The sequence below is a fragment of the Oncorhynchus mykiss genome, chromosome 6 (assembly GCF_013265735.2).
Source record: "Oncorhynchus mykiss isolate Arlee chromosome 6, USDA_OmykA_1.1, whole genome shotgun sequence".
Classification (NCBI taxonomy): domain Eukaryota; kingdom Metazoa; phylum Chordata; class Actinopteri; order Salmoniformes; family Salmonidae; genus Oncorhynchus; species Oncorhynchus mykiss.
The window spans coordinates 42,658,395-42,676,413 of record NC_048570.1 but is presented as its reverse complement, the minus strand read 5'-3'; the positions used below and the strand labels follow the sequence as shown (position 1 = coordinate 42,676,413).

The window sequence follows — 18,019 nt, the reverse complement described above, 5'->3', positions numbered from 1 at the left end:
GGTGTGTTCCTTGTTCTTCATGATGCTCTCTGCGCTTTTGACGGACCTCTGAGACTATCACAGTGCAGGTGCATTTATACGGAGACTTGATTACACACAGGTGGATTGTATTTATCATCATTAGTCATTTAGGTCAACATTGGATCATTCAGAGATCCTCACTGAACTTCTGGAGAGAGTTTGCTGCACTGAAAGTAAAGGGGCTGAATAATTTTGCACGCCCAATTTTTCAGCTTTTGATTTGTTAAAAAAGTTTGAAATATCCAATAAATGTCATTCCACTTCATGATTGTGTCCCACTCGTTGTTGATTCTTCACAAAAAAATACAGTTTTATATCTTTATGTTTGAAGCCTGAAATGTGGCAAAAGGTCGCAAAGTTCAAGGGGGCTGAATACTTTCGCAAGGCACTGTATATACAGTACCATTCAAAAGTTTGGACACCTACAGAGGGTAGAGCGTACGGCCCAGTTTACCACTGGGGCCGAGCTCCCTGCCATCCAGGACCTCTATACTAGGCGACGTCAGAGGAAGGCACAAGCATGTTTCAAAGACTCCAGCAGTAAAAGCAGTATGGATGCACCAAGTTGTTTACGAGGCATGTGACGAATACAAATTGATTTGATTATTCAATCGATTGCCTTGTTGCTAAAGTTTCTAGTCTATTGCTTCTTCTCAAGCCTTTCTCTACATGTGTGTTTTTGCTGTTATTTTACCTCAGCTTTGTGAAAGGATACCCTCCCAACTCCCCATACATTGGCAGCTCTCCAACCCTGTGCCATCTCCTACCTCAGAAAGCCTCATTCTGCTGCCTTCGGCTGGACAAGGTGAGTAGAGACAAGTACATGAGGAGGCCTGTTGTGCAAAAACAAACGTGGTTTTATTCTCTTGTTAAGCCACATAATCCTATTCCAAGAACAGTAAACAATTACATTGTATCCTGTTGTGCTGTGTCTAAACAATTGTATGGCTCCTCTTTGTTATGTTGACTGTATGAATAATATAATTAGTCTTTGTAGCCTTGAATAATAGAATAGAGCAGAAACATATAATTGTATATTGCCAACACAATAGTTTATGGAATAGTTTGTTTATGGAAACAAAAGTTGCCTTAAGATTTATCCAATAAAACTGACATACATGACAAACATTAACAACCTTTTAAACATAATTAAAAAACATGTTTTTTCATTTTCATATCCAGGGTTGCAGACACAACAGTTTTGAGGATGCCAAGGCCTATGGTTTTAAGAACAAGCTGATCATAGTATCCGCGGAGACGGCAGGGAACGGCCTTTATAACTTCATCGTCCCTCTACGTGCTTACTACCGCCCCAGAAAAGAGCTCAACCCTATTGTACTGCTACTAGACTACCCGTAAGAAATAACTCTGCTTCTTTATAAGGGTTTTAGCTAACACATCCTTGAAAAACGACCTGTTTATAATGTATTTATAGTGCTTTATAGGACACTCAAAGTGCATTTTAAGACTGTAAGCATTGGTAATGACTTATGGAATCTTATAAAAGCCTTTATAAATGCATAACATAGTATTCCTGCTTATATATACTGTATGTTCTTTTCATATTGCATTACATTCAGTTGGTAAACTACTTATAAACCTCGTGGGTCGAGCCTTGAATGCTGATTGGCTGAAAGCCGTGGTGTATCAGACCTTATGACAAAACATACCCTCGGGGGTTTGTGATATATGGCCAATACACCATGACTAAGGGCTGCGTCCAGGCACTCCAGCTGTGGTATATTGGCCATATGCTGTACCACACCTCCTCAGGCCTTATTGCTTAATTATAGCAGTAAAATATATTACACACCGATGGTAGCTTCAAAAGAAAGTGTTACCAAGCGAGAGAGAGGTTATTATATAGCAGTAGCCTGGGGTTAACTTTAGTGACGCAGGTTGAGAAATGATTTCTGCATTATTCATTGCTGGCAGTGCCTCTGTTGGATTAATGGAGCGCTGGGGAGCACTCAGGTGTGTGCGCGTGTGCGTGTGTGCGTGCGCATGTAAGTGTATTATGTTTTTGCCACTAATAATTCAGTAGGGATTTCATTACAATAACTTCAAAAGACTCTCCAGCGAAGTTTTATTTGTGTAGATAAACAGAGAGCCATGTTGCTCTGTAATAACATACAGTCTATGGTAGGGCTGGGCGATATGGCAAATAAATTATCATGATGTATATATTTTTCATTCGATAACGATAATTATCACGATATTAATCAAATAATGCTTAAAAGGGTCATTTTTGCTTCAGACTCAAGCCTGCCTGAACAAGGCTTTAATGTTTCTTATTTATTGTCAGAAGTAGAAGAACTCACAAATAACATTAACTCCACTTTTTTAAAGCTATAAACCCTAAACAAGTTATGAACAAGAAATAAAATAAAAACGAACAAATAGTGCAAGTCTATGTATTATAACTGTTAGCCTAATGGCACATCACAGTTGGGGTTGTTGTGTTACAAGCAAGAAAGACAAGTCTGTCTACGGTCTCTGGCTTTAAAGCTGCCCTATGGTAGGTCACTGTGTTGCCACCTGTGCTAAAAACACGCTCTGAGGGGGAGCTGGTCACAGGAATGCGCAGTTAGCGCTTTCCCAGGTGGCTGACTTTGGGAATGTTTTTTTGGGGTAGATCTTCCACCAGTCCAGTGGATTGGTTTCGGCATCAGGAGACTGGAAGGTAACAGCTGAATTCCTTTTCTATCAGCTGGATTTCAGTAAGACCTGCGGTGGTGGAGCATGGCTTTTTGAAAAAACTGCCCAGTGACTTTCTCTTTTTAGCTGGCAGTTGTGGTGAAGCAGCAGCAGCAATGTCTCCCTGTGCTGGGCTTGTGTTTTCAAGTCCCTCATTGACCATCTCTGAGACAGCTCTTGCTTTTATGTGGTCCACCTTCTCTTTGATGTAATGTGTTTTTAAACCGAGGGTCGACCAACTAGGATAAGTCCAGGAGGTCATCATATTTCTCATTCAGATAGTCCATGACTATCGTTTTAGTGGTTTGTGTGAGCTCTGTTTCACCATCAGGTTTCATGACCGCTGTATTGAACAGGTGTGGTACTGGCTTCAGATAAGACTCACCAGACAGAGCATCTGTGAATTCTAGGAGTGGGGTCAATGCCTGGTTGATGGACTCAAGAACATCTATATCTGTATAGGTGGGAGCTAAGTGCCAGGTCTTCTTGTCACTGGACAAGACCTGTGAAATGGCTTTCTTCTGCTCCAGTACTCTTTGAACCATCTTTTGACGTGATCCCCACCTGGTAGGTGACTCTGTCACCAACTTGTGCTGGGGTAGGTTGTGTTCTTTTTGAGCAACTGCCAGGTCTCTCTGCTTTCTCCACGAATAGGAAAAGGCACCTACCACTTTCTTGCATACTCCAATTGCCTGATCCACCCGTTTATCTTTACCCACTCTAAGAGAAATCAAGAGATTTTAATAAAATGTTCAATCACAATAATCCCTTTAGTTATGTACAAATGTAATATTTAACTTAATCAGTTAATGAAAAAAAATGCACATTTAGTTTCGTCTAACCAATCACTTCAATATACACAATTGACAAGGTTACTTACCAATGGCCAAGTGCAGACAATGTCCAAAGCATTGCAGTTGGGTCCATTTGTTGATTTGAGCTGCCTTCACCACGTTCGCACCACTATCTGTCCCCAGGAGGCGAGAGCGTCAAAGAGCCCCTCTGCTATAGCTTCACCCGTGTGGTAGTCGGGAAAGTATGATGATTCCAGTCTTTGTCAATATCGTAGGTAGTGAGGCTAATATAAGGCTCTGATGTGCGACTAGACCACAGATTGGTAGTAGTAGCAGAATCTGTCTTGAGCTGTTCCTCAACTTTTTCCCTACACTAGGCGTAGAGTTTAGGCAGTGCGGTGTGAGAAATGTTTGCGGCCAGGGAGCACGTACCTGGGGTCAATTAAATTGATAATTCTCTTGAAACCTTGCTTTTCGATTGTGCTAATTGGTTGCGTGCATAATAGCATTTGTGATGTCTGTGTCTTTTCAATGTTTGCTCGTTAGGGCATAAACACTGTCAGTGTTTACTGCTTCGGGCAAACATCCCTAAATTGGCTGGTGCTTGAGGGGCGTTTATCAATACCGTGGCGCAAACTCAACTTTCTGCATGTTCCAAAGAGTGATTTTGCTTCATATGGTGAAAAAGATTTGTCGTATTACCAGACTTGGTAGCCACCTGTCTATGGCACAATTTGCACTGAACATTGCTCTGCTCTTTGCCAGACTTCAAAAAGCCAAACCACTTCCAAATAACTTAAACAGTTTAACCTTTTTCATCAATCATTTCTTTGTTGGAAGCTGCTCCTTCTCCATGGCTATCACTGCCACTGTTTTCGCCTACATCACTCATTTTTCGTGGGTAATAGTGGCTACTCCATCACTCGAGGTGCTAAGTGGTTTTTAGTGGGCGTATACCTCTCCACGTGCATATTGTCACTTCTCCACACGTTCCTGCTGTGTCAGAGGTCAAATGGACTGCTGCACCTAATTATTCTATATTGACATTTTCGAAAATGATTCTAAACGTTTTTATATCGTTATTGAGGGAAGTAATTACCTCGATAATAATTGATTTATCGCCCAGGCCTAGTCTATGATAATATCAATCAATCAAATTGATTTATAAAGCCCTTTTTACATCAGCCGATGTCACAAAGTGCTATACAGAAACCCAGCCTAAAACCCCAAACAGCAAGCAATGCAGATGTAGAAGCACGGTGGCTAGGAAAAACTCCCTAGAAAGGCAGGGACCTAGGAAGAAACCTAGAGAGGAACCCGGCTCTGAGGGGCGGCCAGTCCTCTTTTGTCTTTGCCGGGTAGAGATTATAACAGTACATGACCAAGATGTTCAAACATTCATAGATGACCAGCAGGGTCAAATAGTAATAATCACTGTGGTTGTAGAGGGTGCAACAGGTCAGCACCTCAGGAGTAAATGTCAGTTGGCTTTTCATAGCCGATCATTCAGAGTTAGAGACAGCAGGTGTGGTAGAGAGTCGAAAACAGCAGGTCCTGGACAAGGTAGCAATTCCGGTGAACAGGTCAGGGTTCCATAGCCACAGGCAGAACAGTTGAAACTGGAGCAGCAGCACGACCAGGTGGACTGGGGACAGCAAGGAGTCATCAGGCCAGGTAGTGCTGAGGCATGGTCCTAGGGCTCAGGTCCTCAAAGAGAGAGAATTAGAGGGAGCATACTTAAATTCACACAGGACACCGAATAAGACAGGAGAGATACTCCAGATATAAGACTGACCCTAGCCCCCCGACACATAAACTATTGCAGCATAATTTCTGGAGACTGAGACAGGAGGGGTCGGGAGACACTGTGGCCCTGTCTGACTATACCCCCGGACAGGGCCAACCAGGCAGGATATAACCCCACCCACTTTGCCAAAGCACGGCCCCCACACCACTAGAGGGATATCTTCAACCACCAACTTACTACCCAGAGACCAGACCGAGTATAGCCCACGGCACGAACCCGAGGGGGTTGCCAACCCAAACAGGAAGATCACATCTGTGACTCAAACCACTCAAGTGACGCACCCCTCCTAGGAACGGCATGGAAGAGCACCAGTAAGCCAGCGACTCAGCCCCCGTAATAGGGTTAGAGGCAGAGAATCCCAGTGGAGAGAGGGGAACCGGCCAGGCAGAGACAGCAAGGGTGGTTCGTCGCTCCAGGCCTTTCCATTCACCTTCACACCCCTGGGCCAGACTACTCAGTCACAGGACCTACTGAGGAGATGAGTCTTCGATAACGACTTTAAGGTCGAGACCGAGTCTGCGTCCCTCACATGGATAGGCAGACCATTCCATAAAATTGGAGCTCTATAGGAGAAAGCCCTGCCTCCAGCTGTTTGCTTAGAAATTCTAGGGACAATAAGGAGGCCTGCGTCTTGTGACCGTTGTCATGACGTGGCCCTTTCTGGATATAGATCGTGTAGAACAAAGGAACTCCCGCCAAATTATACTACATTCCAGAATTGAACAATATCCATATTTTGGAGAATGTGTAAACGGTCGGTGGAGAAGCCAGCTACGACCCGGTCCGTTTTGTTTCATGTTTGTGACCTCATGAAAGACAATACAGCCACATTACCCTAACTCTGTTTATACTGGTTCCTCAGTTATGAGGCTTGCATCTAATTATTGTATAAAATGAATGAGTAAAGATTAACTATTTGTGAAATGATGTGATGTTAAACCTTTAATGTGAGAGAATTGTATTCCCTTTAAAGTTTAACTAAGTCATTGGCCCGCCCCCGTGAACACAGACATGATCAGGCGTCATGGAAACGCCTCTTCTACTGTTACGAATAAAAGCCCCTCCTAAGAAAATTCTCTTAAGACTAAGCAAACCCACAGCGTGAGCTGTGATTGCGAATAGTTTAGACCACGCATACCTCGGTGTAAGCTAAGGTGGCACAGGTTTGAGTATCAAGACTGAGCAAACCCACAGCGCGAGCTGTGATTGCGAATAGTTATTGAATTCCTAACCATACCACGTAGAGCATTGGCTACATAGCTGGAAATGGTTAAACTCTGAGACTATCGATCCCTACAGAATAAGAGCAAATCTTAGATACTAATTACTAGTCTGCAGCTAGAAATTATGTAAACCTGGGACGAGAATACAGACAACTGCCGAAACCTCTATTCTAGGAGAACATTTCTGAATGGTACTCTGAAGTAACCATTCTAACCACGAAAGACTTTGATCTTCAAGGTAACAGAAAGAGAGCAAGCGAAACTCTGATGGACTCTCCAGCAGACGGACCGGATTCCAACAGAGAAGATCACAATGACACATGGGCATAGATATATATTGATTGCAATTAATCCCGAATGAGTGAGCGTTCATGTGCAAAGGATTAGCATTTCAATTAATATAATTATCAACTGTGTGTAGTGATCCCTTTTGTCTTTCCCGCTTCTTTCTCAGTCCACACCCACTTCCCTTTGTCCACCAAGCCGTCATATCGGCTTAGACCACTAGGGAATCTTCCCTATCATTTGTTAGTAACTAATATCTACTGTTTGTTTGTTTATGCATTTCTCTGATTATTAGTCAGTAAATAAATGATTAAGCCAATTGGTGTATGGATGATTTATAGTAAAGGCTGGGTTCGTGCAGATAACCAACCATTTACGACGTTCAGATGAGAATGACGTGAGGTAAAGAATAATTCATTAATAGAAGACTAATTGATCAGATATTAAAATATCTGAAGAATTATATTCGGAAAATTATAACTTTGCAATCTGAAGATTTTCGGTGGTGCCCCGACTTCCTAGTTAATTAAATTGACATGATTAGTTTAATCACGTAATAATAATTACAGAGAATTGATGTGATAAAATAAGTCTTCACCTATTAATGACTCCAAAGACACAACACCGCAGCGTACGTGTAGGTATGTACGGCAGGACCAAATCGGAACGATAGGTAGGAGGAGTCTGAAGCAGAGAGACTAACACTGTCTGTTTATCTAGCCAAGTGCCACTTAATTAAAAGCTGCCTACTGTATGAGGGGTTATCATGGCAACAATCTAATTGGCCATATTGCATATATCCTGAGTAATTATGAGGAAGCAGTATTTTGTAATCCAGTGAGCAAACAGTTAACATAATGCATGTTTGTTACATACGCATTTTAGGGCATTATGCAATTCAATGCACAGCCAAAGGCAAATTGATTTGCTATGATTCGCTGTGGTTTCTAATTGTCTAAATTCCCACTTGTATGTTCAGGTAACTGCCAAAATAAAGGAAACGCGTAAATGAGGGATATAACATATATTGAAAGCGTGGTGTGTGGTTCCTGAGGTAAGCAATTAACATCACACTTACACGGAACCCAAACCGGCTGCGCATTTGCGTAATCGTGCATACATTTATTTAGTCCCCCCTCACCAAGCGTGATCACGACACGCAGGTTAAAATATCAAAACAAACTCTGAACCAATTACATTAATTTGGGGACAGGTCGAAAATAATTAAACGTATGGCAATTTAGCTAGCTTGCACTTGCTAGCTAATTTGTCCTATTTAGCTAGCTTGCTGTTGCTAGCTAATTTGTCCTGGGTTATAAACATTAAGTTTATATTTTACCTGAAATGCACAAGGTCCTCTACTCTGACAATTAATCCACACGTAAACGGTCAACCGACTCGTTTCTAGTCATCTCTCCTCCTTCCAGGCTTTTTCATCTTTGAATTTATATGGTGATTAGCATCTAAAAAAATCCAAAATTATGGAGTTTCTTGTGAAAGAACTGTGTTGCATCCCTCCAATAGAGTTCCAGACACTTGTATAATTTATGGCAAGTCTAATTGAAGCTGTTCTGGTGGCTCGTGGTGCCCCAATGCCCTATTAAGACACTTTATGTTGGTGTTTCCTTTACTTTATTTTTGGCAGTTACCTGTATTTAATCTATGTGTGGTTGCAGTTGTCCTGTCCCTATTGATATGTGTTTTCCTGTTTGCAGGCCTGACAACCACTTCCTAGAAGCCATCTGCTGTTTCCCAATGGTCTACTTCATGGGCGGAACCATAGATAAGTAGGTGTTCATTACTCAATCATTATAAACATAATGCCCTTCCTCGCAGAATTACAATTACTCTTCTCTATTCAAATGACGTCACACACGGACAGGCAACAATAAAGCACATATCATTCCATGACGTACCATTTTATTACATCCCAGGGATTTACAATTATCAAGTGAAATCAATTACACGTGCTGCTAAATTAGGCTGCTAAATTTCAAAGTCATGAATATCATAATATGGTGTGTTGGGTTCTCTTTGTGGCAGATTTTCATTATGCGTTATTTTGTGTTTTGCTCTCTCTGTGGCAGCCTGGACAATCTGCTACAGTGTGGCATCATCTATGCTGATAACCTGGTGGTGGTGGACAAGGAGAGCACCATGAGTGCTGAGGAGGACTATATGGCAGATGCCAAGACTATCGTCAACGTACAGACCATGTTCAGGTATGGTATGGGAGGCATTCTCCCATGTTAAATTACGACTGCACACAGAGTTTTAGCTCTCCATTTTGAGTAAACTATTGTGTGGACTACTTGTAGTCTAGTAAAGCATTATTATGAACAACAATTGTATTATCCAAGAGGGACATTTGTTTTGCAAGCATGGAACAGACAAAAAAACTATTCCTAGAATCTAGAAGGTTGCAAGTTCAAATCCCCGAGCTGACAAGGTAAAAATCTGTTGTTCTGCCCCTGAACAGGCAGTTAACCCACTCTTCCTAGGCCATCATTGAAAATAAGAATTTGTTCTTAACTGACTTGCCTAGTTAAATAAAGGTTAAAAAAAATGATACAAACCTCCCAAAAATTCATTTTATTTTGAGGTTGTAAGGCAACAAAATAGGAAAAATTGCCAAGGGGCGTGAATACTTTTGCAACCCACTGTAGTTGCTTTTCCCTGAAAAGTCTCAGTTATTAAAACCCTGGGTGAAACTATATTAAACAGCATCTATCAGGGTAGAAAACCTCTGCAAGGTTTTCTTCTTCAACATCCTAAAATGTAAACTATGCATCACTGCCAGCTTGGTCCTACCCATGAGCCCAAAGCATTTAATCTCTGTCCCCTCTCTCTCTCTATTTCTCTCTCCTTCCCTCCTCCCTCTCTCTCTTTCCCTCTTGCTTCCCCCCCTCTTCCCTCGCTCTCTATTTCTCTCCCTCCCTCCATCCCCTCCTTCTCGCCCTCCCTCCCTCATCCTCTCTTCCCTCCATCCCCTCTTCCCACCCACTCCTTACCACTCTCTCTCCCTTCCTCCCTCATCCCCCCCCCCTCTCCTCCACCTCTATCTCTTTCTCTCTCTCCATTTTGTCCAGGCTGTTCCCCAGTCTCAGTATCATCACCGAGCTGACCCACCCCTCCAACATGAGGTTTATGCAGTTCAGGGCTAAGGATTGCTACTCCCTGGCTCTCTCCAAGCTAGAGAAGGTGAGCAGAGCAGTTCAGGGGCATGCCACTCCTCCATCTTTAGATCTCAGGCTTCAGCAGGTGTCGTGTGGGAGGTGCACTCTTATACAGACTCAGACATGAATATATAGAGCCCTGGGGCTGGGTTAGCAAGCCAGCTGGTGACATTTCACGTGCACTCTCTTTCTCTCTCCTAACTCTTTCCCCTCCCTCTTCTCCTCACCCCCACTCTCCCTCTGCTCCCTCCCCCCGCACTCTCTCCCTCCCCTTCCCTCTCGCCCCTACAGATAGAGCGCGATAAGGGTTCCAACTTGGCCTTCATGTTCCGCCTGCCGTTCGCTGCAGGCAGAGTGTTCAGTATCAGTATGCTGGATACGCTGCTCTACCAGGTGGGTTACCAGATGTAATCAAAATAATAGTACCCTATTCCCTATATACTGCGCTACTTTTGACCAGGGTCCCATTTGAGACGTAGCTAGGAAGCCTCACCTTATCTCAGCCAGCAGAGTGGACTGTTTGATCACTGAGTCACTCCCTTAGGCTATGATCATCTTAACTTCTCTAAATCCTAACCCTTAACCATTAGGTGGAGAACCGCAGAACTGATATTAGATCCGTGTCTCGAGGGAATACTCTGTTCACAGGGGTGTGTGGAGCTTATGATGTAATCTTACTCCAGTCCTTACTGAGAAAATCAACTGATATTGTCTTTGAAGGGAGAGAGAGGGAGAGCTAAAGTATTTTTGGGCGCAATGATCATTCAGTAGTTTCTCACCTCTCCTCAATAGTGTTTTCTTTGGAACTAGACCTGAGTGTGTTTTCAGCCTCTGGTTCCTTCTGTTTGTTTATACATTCTCTTGCTTTTTTACAGTCATTTGTAAAGGACTATATGATTCCCATAGCAAGACTTTTACTAGGCCTGGATACCACACCAGGATCTGGTTACCTATGTGCAGTAAGTATGGATATCTGTGTCGTGGAAATTCTTACACAGGGACACTCCAAGTCAATCTTAAATGAATCATTCTTTATTATCAGCATGCTGGAGAGGTTCCAACCAACAAAATGCACCATGTACAGTCCCGTTAGTTCTCTTATATACTTACACAAAAAGTAATATTTGCATGATTTAGCATATTCATTATTCATAATTAATTCAGCATTAATGTTTGCTTCATTCATGTGACCGACCAATACTGGTTCATGAATGTGGGAGACCAATATCTCACAAGGCTTATTCTCTCCAAGCTGAGACCTTGAAAGTGAGATATCGTTCTTCAAACAAGGGTCTGGGTGTACTGCCAAATTGCAGATACTACAGTGAGGATTTATCCCAGGCACGTTCAATCAGTCACTTGCATGAACACAGAAGTTGGTTATTAGAAAAGCACAAACATAAACATTTCCAGCACACCTGTTTTGGGTGTGTGTGTGTTTCAAATGAAATCCAAGTTGATTTGTCACATGCACAGGTGTAAACTATACCAGGAAATGCTTACTTACAAGCTCTTCCTCAGCAATGCAGAGTTCAATATCAAATGTATGAAATAGAGTCAAGAATATATATATTTTATTAAAGCAACAACAGGTCAGTTGCAGTCGGAAGTTTACATACACCTTAGCCAAATACATTTAAACTCAGTTTTGCACAATTCCTGACATTTAATCCGAGTAAAAAGTAATTGTCTTAGGTCAGTTAGGAACACCACTTTATTTTAAGAATGTGAAATGTCAGAATAATAGGAGAGTTATTTATTTCAGCTTTTATTTCTTTCATCACAGTCCCAGTGGGTCAGAAGTTTACATGCACTCAATTAGTATTTGGTAGTATTGCCTTTAAATTGTTTAACTTGGGTCAAATGTTTCGGGTAGCCTTCTACAAGCTTCCCACAATAAGTTGGGTGAATTTTGGCCCATTCCGCCTGACAGAGCTGGTGTAACTAAGTCAGGTTTGTTGGCCTCCTTGCTCGCACATGCTTTTTCAGTTCTGCCCACACATTTTCTAGAGGATTGAGGTCAGTGCTTTGTAATGGCCACTCCAATACCTTGACTTTATTGTCCTTAAGCCATTTTGCCACTGCTTTGGAAGTATGCTTGGGGTCATTGTCCATTTGGAAGACAAGCTTTAACTTCCTGACGGATGTCTTGAGATGTTGCTTCAATATATCCACATCATTTTCCTACCTCATGATGCCATCTATTTTGTGAAGTGCACCAGTCCCTCCTGCAGCAAAGCACCCCCACATAATGATGCTGCCACCCCCATGCTTCACGGTTGGGATGGTGTTCTTCGACTTGCAAGCCTCCCCCTTTTTCCTCCAAACATAAGGATGGTCATTATGGCCAAACAGTTCTATTTTTGTTTCATCAGACCAGAGGAGATTTCTCCAAAAAGTATGATCTTTGTCCCCATGTCCGGTTGCAAACCGTAGTCTGGCTTTTTTTATGGAGGTTTTGGAGCAGTGGCTTCTTCCTTGCTGAGCGGCCTTTCAGGTTATGTCGATATAGGACATGTTTTACTGTGGGATATAGATATTTTGTACCGGTTTCCTCCAGCATCTTCACAGGGTCCTTTGCTGCTGTTCTGGGATTGATTTGCACTTTTCGCACCAAAGTACATTCATCTCTAGGAGACAGAACGCATCTCCTTCCTGAGTGGTATGACAGCTGCGTGGTCCCATGGTGTTTATACTTGCATACTATTGTTTGTACCGATGAACGTGATACCTTCAGGCGTTTGGAAATTGCTCCCAAGGATGAACCAGACTTGTGGAGGTCTACAATTGTTTGTCTGAGGTCTTGGCTGATTTATTTTGATTTTCTCATGATGTCAAGCAAAGAGGCACTGAGTTTGAAGGTAGACCTTGAAATACATCCACAGGTACACCTCCAATTGACCCAAATGATGTCATTAGCCTATCAGTAGCTTCTAAAGCCATGACATAATTTTCTGGAATTTTCCAAGCCTTTTAAAGGCACAGTCAACTTAGTGTATGTAAACTTCTAACCCACTGGAATTGTGATACAGTGTATATTATAAGTGAAATAATCTGTCGGTAAACAATTGTTGGAAAAATTACTTGTGTCATTGCCAAAACAATAGTTTGTTAACAAGAAATGTGTGGAGTGGTTGAAAAACGAGTTTTAATGACTCCAACCTAATTGTATGTAAACTTCTGACTTCAACTGTATATACAAGGTCAGTTCAGTACCATATCAATGTGCAGGGATATGGTGGAGGCTGAGGTAACATGTACAGTTGAAGTTGGAAGTTTACGTACACTTAGGTTAGTCATTAAGACTTGTTTTTCAACAAGGTCAATGAAAGGTTGGAAATGTTGGTGAAGACGCTTTCCACCTGATCTGCGCATGCTCTGAGGATTTGCCCTGGTATTCCATCAGGTCCTGCAGCCTTACCAGTTTTAAGAAAGATACAGAACAGCGGGAGCCCTCATGCAAGACTTGATGTTTACCTCGAAGCGAGCATAGAAGGCATTGAGTTCGTCTGGGAGGGAGGCATCATAGGTCAACGCACAACAGGGTCTTCCTTTTTGTATGTGTGTGTGTGTGTGTGTGTGTGTGTGTGTGTGTGTGTGTGTGTGTGTGTGTGTGTGTGTGTGTGTGTGTGTGTGTGTGTGTGTGTGTGTGTGTGTGTGTGTGTGTGCGTGCGCGCGAGTGCGTGATGTGATGTGTATACTGAATGTGCTCCCTCCTCCTTCCCAGATGAAGGTGACAGAGGAGGACCTGTGGATCAGGACGTATGGCAGGTTATTCCAAAAACTGTGTTCTTCCAGTGCAGAGATTCCAATAGGCATCTACCGTACAGAGTCACACATGTTCTCCTCCTCAGAGGTAAGACAAGATAGAGACAGTCCCTGTTCAAATACTCTAGAGGCATACTTCCTTCCTTTCCTTCCTTCCTTCCTACCTTCCTTCCTTTCTTCCTTCCTTCCTTCCTTCCTTCCTTCCTTCCTTCCTTCCTTCCTTCCTTCCTTCCTTCCTTCCTTCCTTCCTTCCTTCCTTCCTTCCTTCCTTCCTTCCTTCCCTTCCTTCCTTCCTTCCTCCCTCCCTCCCTTCCTTCCTTCCTTCCTTCCTTTCTTCCCCTATTTATTTTTTCTCTTAATTTCTTCCTTGAGGTAAGTGAGAGCAATAGGGGTAGTGATCTTGCTTTCGCTGGTCAAATCACTGAATGATAAATGACTAGCTCAAGGAAAGAAGGATGGAAAGAAAGAAGGATGCATTTTAAAAATAATAATTTGAACAAAGCCACCTCTGAGTCATCAGTAGATTTCTGATTGTACAAAACAATAGGAACAACTTCCTAATATTGTGTTGCACCCCATTTTGCCCTCAGAACAGCCTCAGTTCGTTGGGGCATGGACTCTACAAGGTGTCGAAAGTGTTCCACAGGGATGCTGTTCCATATTGATTCCAAGTTAGCTGGTAGTGGATCTCTACTCCAAATAGATTGTTCCATCTCATCCCACAGATGCTCATGTGGATTGAGATCTGGTGACTGGGAAGGCCCCTGTAGTTAGCTGAATTCACTGTCATGTTCGTGGAAACATTCCTGGACAATCCTAGCCTTGTGGCACGGGGCATTATCCTGATGAAAAAATCAATTTGCAGATGGGTACAGTGCTGCTATGAAGGGATGCAACTTATTGGCAATGATGTTCAGATATCATGTGGAATTCAAATGTTGCGGCACTTCTTTCAAGAGGACCATTGTGTTCCATGAAAATTCTCCCCACACCATCACCACCAGCCTGCAATGTTGACACGCTGCATGATGGGTGCATGTACTCATGTGGTTTTCTCCATACCCTAGTCCTCCCATCAGCGTGAAACAGCAGGAACCGGGATTCATCAGACCAGGCATGTTTTTCCAATTTTCCAGTGTCCAGTGTTTTCGTTCCTTAGCCCACTGCAACCGCAATTTCTAGTTTTTTTGCTGAAAGAAGTGGAACTCTGTAAGGTCGTCGACTGCCATACCCCATTCATGTCAAGGTACTATGAGTTGTGCATTCTTTTATGGGTCTTTGGGCACCAATGTTGTACTGGACCGTCAGTTGACTAACTGTATGTTGCTCTGCACAATTTGTCTCAGCCTTCTTTGTCCTCTTTCATCAATTACCCGTTTTCGACTACTGGCCTGCCGTTGCCTGGATGTCCTTTGGGTGGTGGGCCATTCTTGATACACACGGGAAACTGTTGAGCGTGAAAAACACAGCAGCATTGCCATTCCTGACACACTCAAACCGGTGTGCCTGGCACCTACTACCATACCCCGTTCAAAGGCACTTAAATCTTTTGTCCTGCCCATTCTCCCTCTGAATGGCACACATATACAATCCATGTCTCAATTGTTTCAAGGCTTAAAAATCCTCTCCTCTCCTTCATCTACACTGACTGAAATTGATTTAACAGGTGACCTCAATAAAGGATCATAGCTTTCACCTGGATTTACCTTGACAGTCTATGTCATGGAAAGTACACTCAGTGTATTTGTGCTATAATTGTGCTGCTAATCATTGTAATTATGCTTTATATGCGTCATTGAACTATTTGGTGTAACCATTCACAAACAAACATTCTTGGTCAAGTACATTATATTTACTTTTGCCAATGCTACTCTGTGCAAGTTTTTTTATTTCATCCATCCTGTGTTTTTGTTTGTTGGTCTGTCAAAGTATCCTCCTTCCTAGTTACCCACAGTTAAGATGACATCCTTGTCTTGACATTTTACATAACATGACTGTCATTATCTGCTCATATTTGCAGTACAACAAAATGAAAGTATGCGTTGTGTTTTGTTTGGCACTTCAGTAATGCTGTCAGTCAAGCGCTTCTTCATAATGCATTATAAATGCGTATCTAGAGCTTCTACTACTGATGTAAAGTGTCACCAGGACATCCTATTGGATCCTCATACTGTCCACACAATTCATTTGGTATTAACCCTTCACCCTCCCCTAGTCTCAAGTATCCATCAACGTAGAGAACACTGGTGGTGACGACCAGAGAAGCAATCGTCGCGAGTCGTGGAAGGAGAAAACAGCTCAGCGGAACTCCACCACCAGCGACCAATCAGAACATCCGTTGCTGAGGAAGAAGAGCCTCCAGTGGGCGCGGCGTCTGAGCCGTAAGAACACCAAGCCCCCGAGTCGCACCGAGCGGATCTCCCAGCAGCGCCTCAACCTGTACCGGCGCTCCGAGAGACAGGAGCTGTCAGAGCTGGTCAAGAACCGCATGAAGCACCTAGGTTTGCCCACTGTCGGATACGGTGAGTGGAAAGTTACAGGACACCCTGGTAATACTGAGTGACATTATAGGGTGCTGTGTCATATTTAGTTTGGTGGTCTTATATGTGTCACCTGTAGGGTTGCAAAATTCTGGGATTTCTGGAAAACCAGGGAATTTATTAAAGGTTCCCAGAATTTTGCAACCCTAGTCAACTGTCATAGTTTGGGAATTGATGCTGTATGGAATGACAATGACTATTCTCCATTATTCACATTATTCTACATAGTATGATAATGTACCTGCATAACCTCCTTTATGAATGTGCATAAACCTTCATGGTATTTGTAGCCTATGTATGGATGGACAACTGAAGTATAATGAAGCATTCAATCTCAGACTGCATTTTGCCTCCCCTCAGACTGCATCTCGTCCCCTCAGACTGCATCTCGTCCCCTCAGACTGCATCTCCTCCCCTCTCACTTCTTTTCATTCTTTTCCACTCTCCTCAACTTCCTTCGCCTTCTTTTGCAAAAACCCACAAAATATTTCCCTATATAATTATCCATACAACATGCCAAAACATTATGATGACTCATTCAGATAATCACTGTCAAGGGAAAATGCTCATTATGTAATCCTGCCAGAGAAGCATAAAAAATACTGAAGAATGAAATACTTAAATGATTTACTGGTGATTTTAAATTGGATGATTGAGACAGAAATACTGTAAATATTTACATAATAAGTGATCTAATATTTATGAAATAATTCAAAAGAACATATTTGTTTGCATGTTAGTTCATTTTTGCATCCCCTTTTGAAAACTGCAATTGCATTTTTGCTGCTTGCCTAATCTTTTCATTCCCCTCTTTTTATTTTCTGTCTTGTAGAGGATGTTGCTAATCTTACTGCGAGTGATGTCATGAACCGAGTAAATCTAGGATATTTACAAGGTAATCCCACATACAGTAGTGTTCACATACAGTATGCAATGCAACACATTTAATTTAGTCATCACTCCCATCTCTTAAATATGTCAAGTGGTGTGAAATTATTATTTCATTCTATATGTTCAAGTGTAGTGCTACTTTCCTGAAAACTATGATCATTGCTCAGAGAAGAATGTTGTTAGGGAAATTATACAGTGCCTTCAAAAAGTATTCAGACCCTTTACTCAGTCCTTTGTTGAAGCACCTTTGGCAGCAATTACAGCCTTGAGTCTTCTTGGTTATGCTGCTACACAAGCTTGGCACACCTCTATTTGGGGAGTTTCTCCCATTCTTCTCTGCAGATCCTCTCAAGCTTTGTCAGGTTGGATGAGGAGCATTGCTGTACAGCTATTTTGAGGTCTCTCCAGAGATGTTAGATTGGGTTCAAGTCTGGGCTCTGGCTGGGCCACTCAAGGACTTTCAGAGACTTGTCCCAAAGCCACTCCTGGGTTGTCTTGGCTGTGTGCTTAGGGTCGTTGTCCTGGTGGAAGGTGAACCTTCGCCCCAGTCTGAGGTCCTGAGTGCACTGGAGCAGGTTTTTCATCAAGGATCTCTCTGTACTTTGCTCCGTTCATCTTTGCCTCGATCCTGACTAGTCTCCCAGTCCCTGCCACTGGAAAACTCCCCCACAGCATTATGCTGCCACAACCATGCATCACCGTAGGAATGGTGCCAGGTTTCCTCCAGACATGAGTTCAATCTTGGTTTCATCAGACCATCAGAGAATCTTGTTTCTCATCGTCTAAGAGACTTTAAGTGCCTTTTGGTACTACTTCA

At 42.6% G+C, this 18,019-nt stretch overlaps 1 protein-coding gene across 4 annotated transcripts in view; it reads left to right on the top strand.

The window, feature by feature from the left end:
- LOC110525997 (potassium channel subfamily T member 1) overlaps positions 1-18,019 on the top strand; it is a 74,611-nt gene that overhangs the window by 53,181 nt on the left and 3,411 nt on the right. For all 4 annotated transcript variants that reach the window (XM_021606562.2, XM_021606563.2, XM_021606567.2 and 1 more), the window contains 10 exons: positions 721-826; positions 1,204-1,376; positions 8,543-8,614; positions 8,915-9,049; positions 9,917-10,028; positions 10,295-10,396; positions 10,879-10,962; positions 13,731-13,859; positions 15,987-16,293; positions 17,144-17,206. In XM_021606562.2, coding sequence (XP_021462237.1) covers positions 721-826; positions 1,204-1,376; positions 8,543-8,614; positions 8,915-9,049; positions 9,917-10,028; positions 10,295-10,396; positions 10,879-10,962; positions 13,731-13,859; positions 15,987-16,293; positions 17,144-17,206 — 1,283 coding nt within the window. The remainder of the gene's footprint in view (positions 1-720; positions 827-1,203; positions 1,377-8,542; positions 8,615-8,914; positions 9,050-9,916; positions 10,029-10,294; positions 10,397-10,878; positions 10,963-13,730; positions 13,860-15,986; positions 16,294-17,143; positions 17,207-18,019) is intronic.